Source organism: Colobus angolensis, unplaced genomic scaffold, assembly GCF_000951035.1.
Source record: "Colobus angolensis palliatus isolate OR3802 unplaced genomic scaffold, Cang.pa_1.0 Scaffold204, whole genome shotgun sequence".
Classification (NCBI taxonomy): domain Eukaryota; kingdom Metazoa; phylum Chordata; class Mammalia; order Primates; family Cercopithecidae; genus Colobus; species Colobus angolensis.
Genome location: NW_012115200.1, coordinates 4,649,977 through 4,651,640, shown reverse-complemented (window position 1 = coordinate 4,651,640; position 1,664 = coordinate 4,649,977). Strand labels below are relative to the sequence as shown.

The window sequence follows — 1,664 nt, the reverse complement described above, 5'->3', positions numbered from 1 at the left end:
CCGTCTCAAAAAAAAAAAAAAAAAAGAAAATGGCCTCTGAGTCTGGCGTCCCAGCCCACCCGTCACTGGTGGGTGCTCCTGCAGCACTGAGACTCAGCAGGGGCCTCTGCAGCCTGACCCACACCCCCCGACTGGGGCACGCCACATACCTGGGCACCGGCGCCATCTGCAGGGAGGGGCTGAGCCAGCAGGTCCAGGTCGCCCCCAGTGCTGCCCACGGCCACGTAGCTGTAGGAGCCCCGAGTGTACGGGGCACTGTGCCAGCGAGACCGCAGGACGCTCTTAGGCGCAGGGAGCCGTGGGTTTCCTGAGCCACAGAGACACTGCATGTTAACCAAGAACTCTCACCCACAGGTCTGCAACTGTTAGTGTCATTTTTAAAGATTGAGCAGTTTAACGTGAAAGATGCTACACGGGAAAAAACCGAGCAGCGGAGTGCATCAGGAGAGGCCCTTCCTGCCGACCCTGACCCAAGAACAGCAGGCCGGGACCCAGGAGCCTGTGACAGCAGCGTGCTGCTGTTTCCGAGCCTTGGGTTCCTCCTCTGTAAAAATCTGATCAAGGACAACGGCATTTATTTCAGTGGCAGAAGTAGGAAGTGTTTGCGAAGTCATTTCAGTTCCTCGGAGGTAAGAACTGTTACTGACCCCACTAACATGAGGAAGGATGGTCCCTGGAGATGTACAGAGTCAGCCAAATTTAGTTCTTCTCTGTTCTGAAAAGCCTAGTTTCTGTTTAGAGATCAACCAGTAACAAGCAGAGGCAGGAACTGGCGTGTGTGGTGAGTACCTGTCACTCTCCGGAGCACTTGCGTGAGACACAGAAGTACTTCTTCATCCGACAGAGTCTCCATGAACTCGGACTCAAGCCCAGCAATGAACCCACAGAGAACGTGGACAGACCTGCGTGGAGAAAGAGACCCGTGGATGGCGACGTCCGGCCCAGCTCTCTGCCCACGTCTCTCAGCAAGGAGCCTCTAATGGAGCAGCAGCCCCCGAGGCACAAAGAGCCATCCCCACGGAGTGTCCCTCAGGCAGCAGTTCTCAGAGTGTGGGCTGCAAAGTCCTGCGGTCCGAAGACCCTGCCAGGGACCCTCAAGGTCACAGCCATCTTCAGATGCTAAGACAGCATTTGCCGTTTCCACCACACCAACACTTGCACCTGTGCAAGAACTGTCCCTTAGCAGAATCGAGGTAGCAACCGGACCCACACTCGCCTGCAGGTGTTCCCACCACCACACAAGCGGGTTACAAAATGCTGCTGTTTGCAGCTGTAAAAGAACGAGCTCACGTCCTTTGTAGGGACATGGATGGAGCTGGAGGCCATTATCCTCAGCAAACTAACACAGGAACAGAAAAGCAGACAGCACATGTTTTCCCTTTCAAGTGGGAGCTAAAGATGAGAACACACACTGGGGCCTGCGGGAGAGTGGAGGATGGGAGGAGGGAGAGGAGCAGGAGAAATAACTAATGGGTACTAGGTTTAATTCCTGGGCGATGAACTAATCTGTACAACAAAGCCCCATGACACACGGTTAGCTATATAACAAACCTGCACGGGTACCCCTGCCTCTGAATATAAAAGTTAAAATATATATATTAAAAAATAAATAAAAATGCTGCTTTCACTTGAGAATGTCCTTGAAAGGCAGTAAAAGTTACTAA

General features: G+C 52.9%; 1 protein-coding gene across 2 annotated transcripts in view; it reads right to left on the bottom strand.

Annotated features, from left to right (window-relative positions):
• Positions 1–1,664, bottom strand: part of PAOX (polyamine oxidase (exo-N4-amino)) — a 12,566-nt gene that overhangs the window by 2,207 nt on the left and 8,695 nt on the right. For both annotated transcript variants that reach the window (XM_011941980.1, XM_011941981.1), the window contains exons 5-6: positions 790–902; positions 150–307 (exon numbers count right to left, since the gene is read on the bottom strand). In XM_011941980.1, the coding sequence (XP_011797370.1) occupies positions 150–307; positions 790–902 (271 nt within the window). The remainder of the gene's footprint in view (positions 1–149; positions 308–789; positions 903–1,664) is intronic.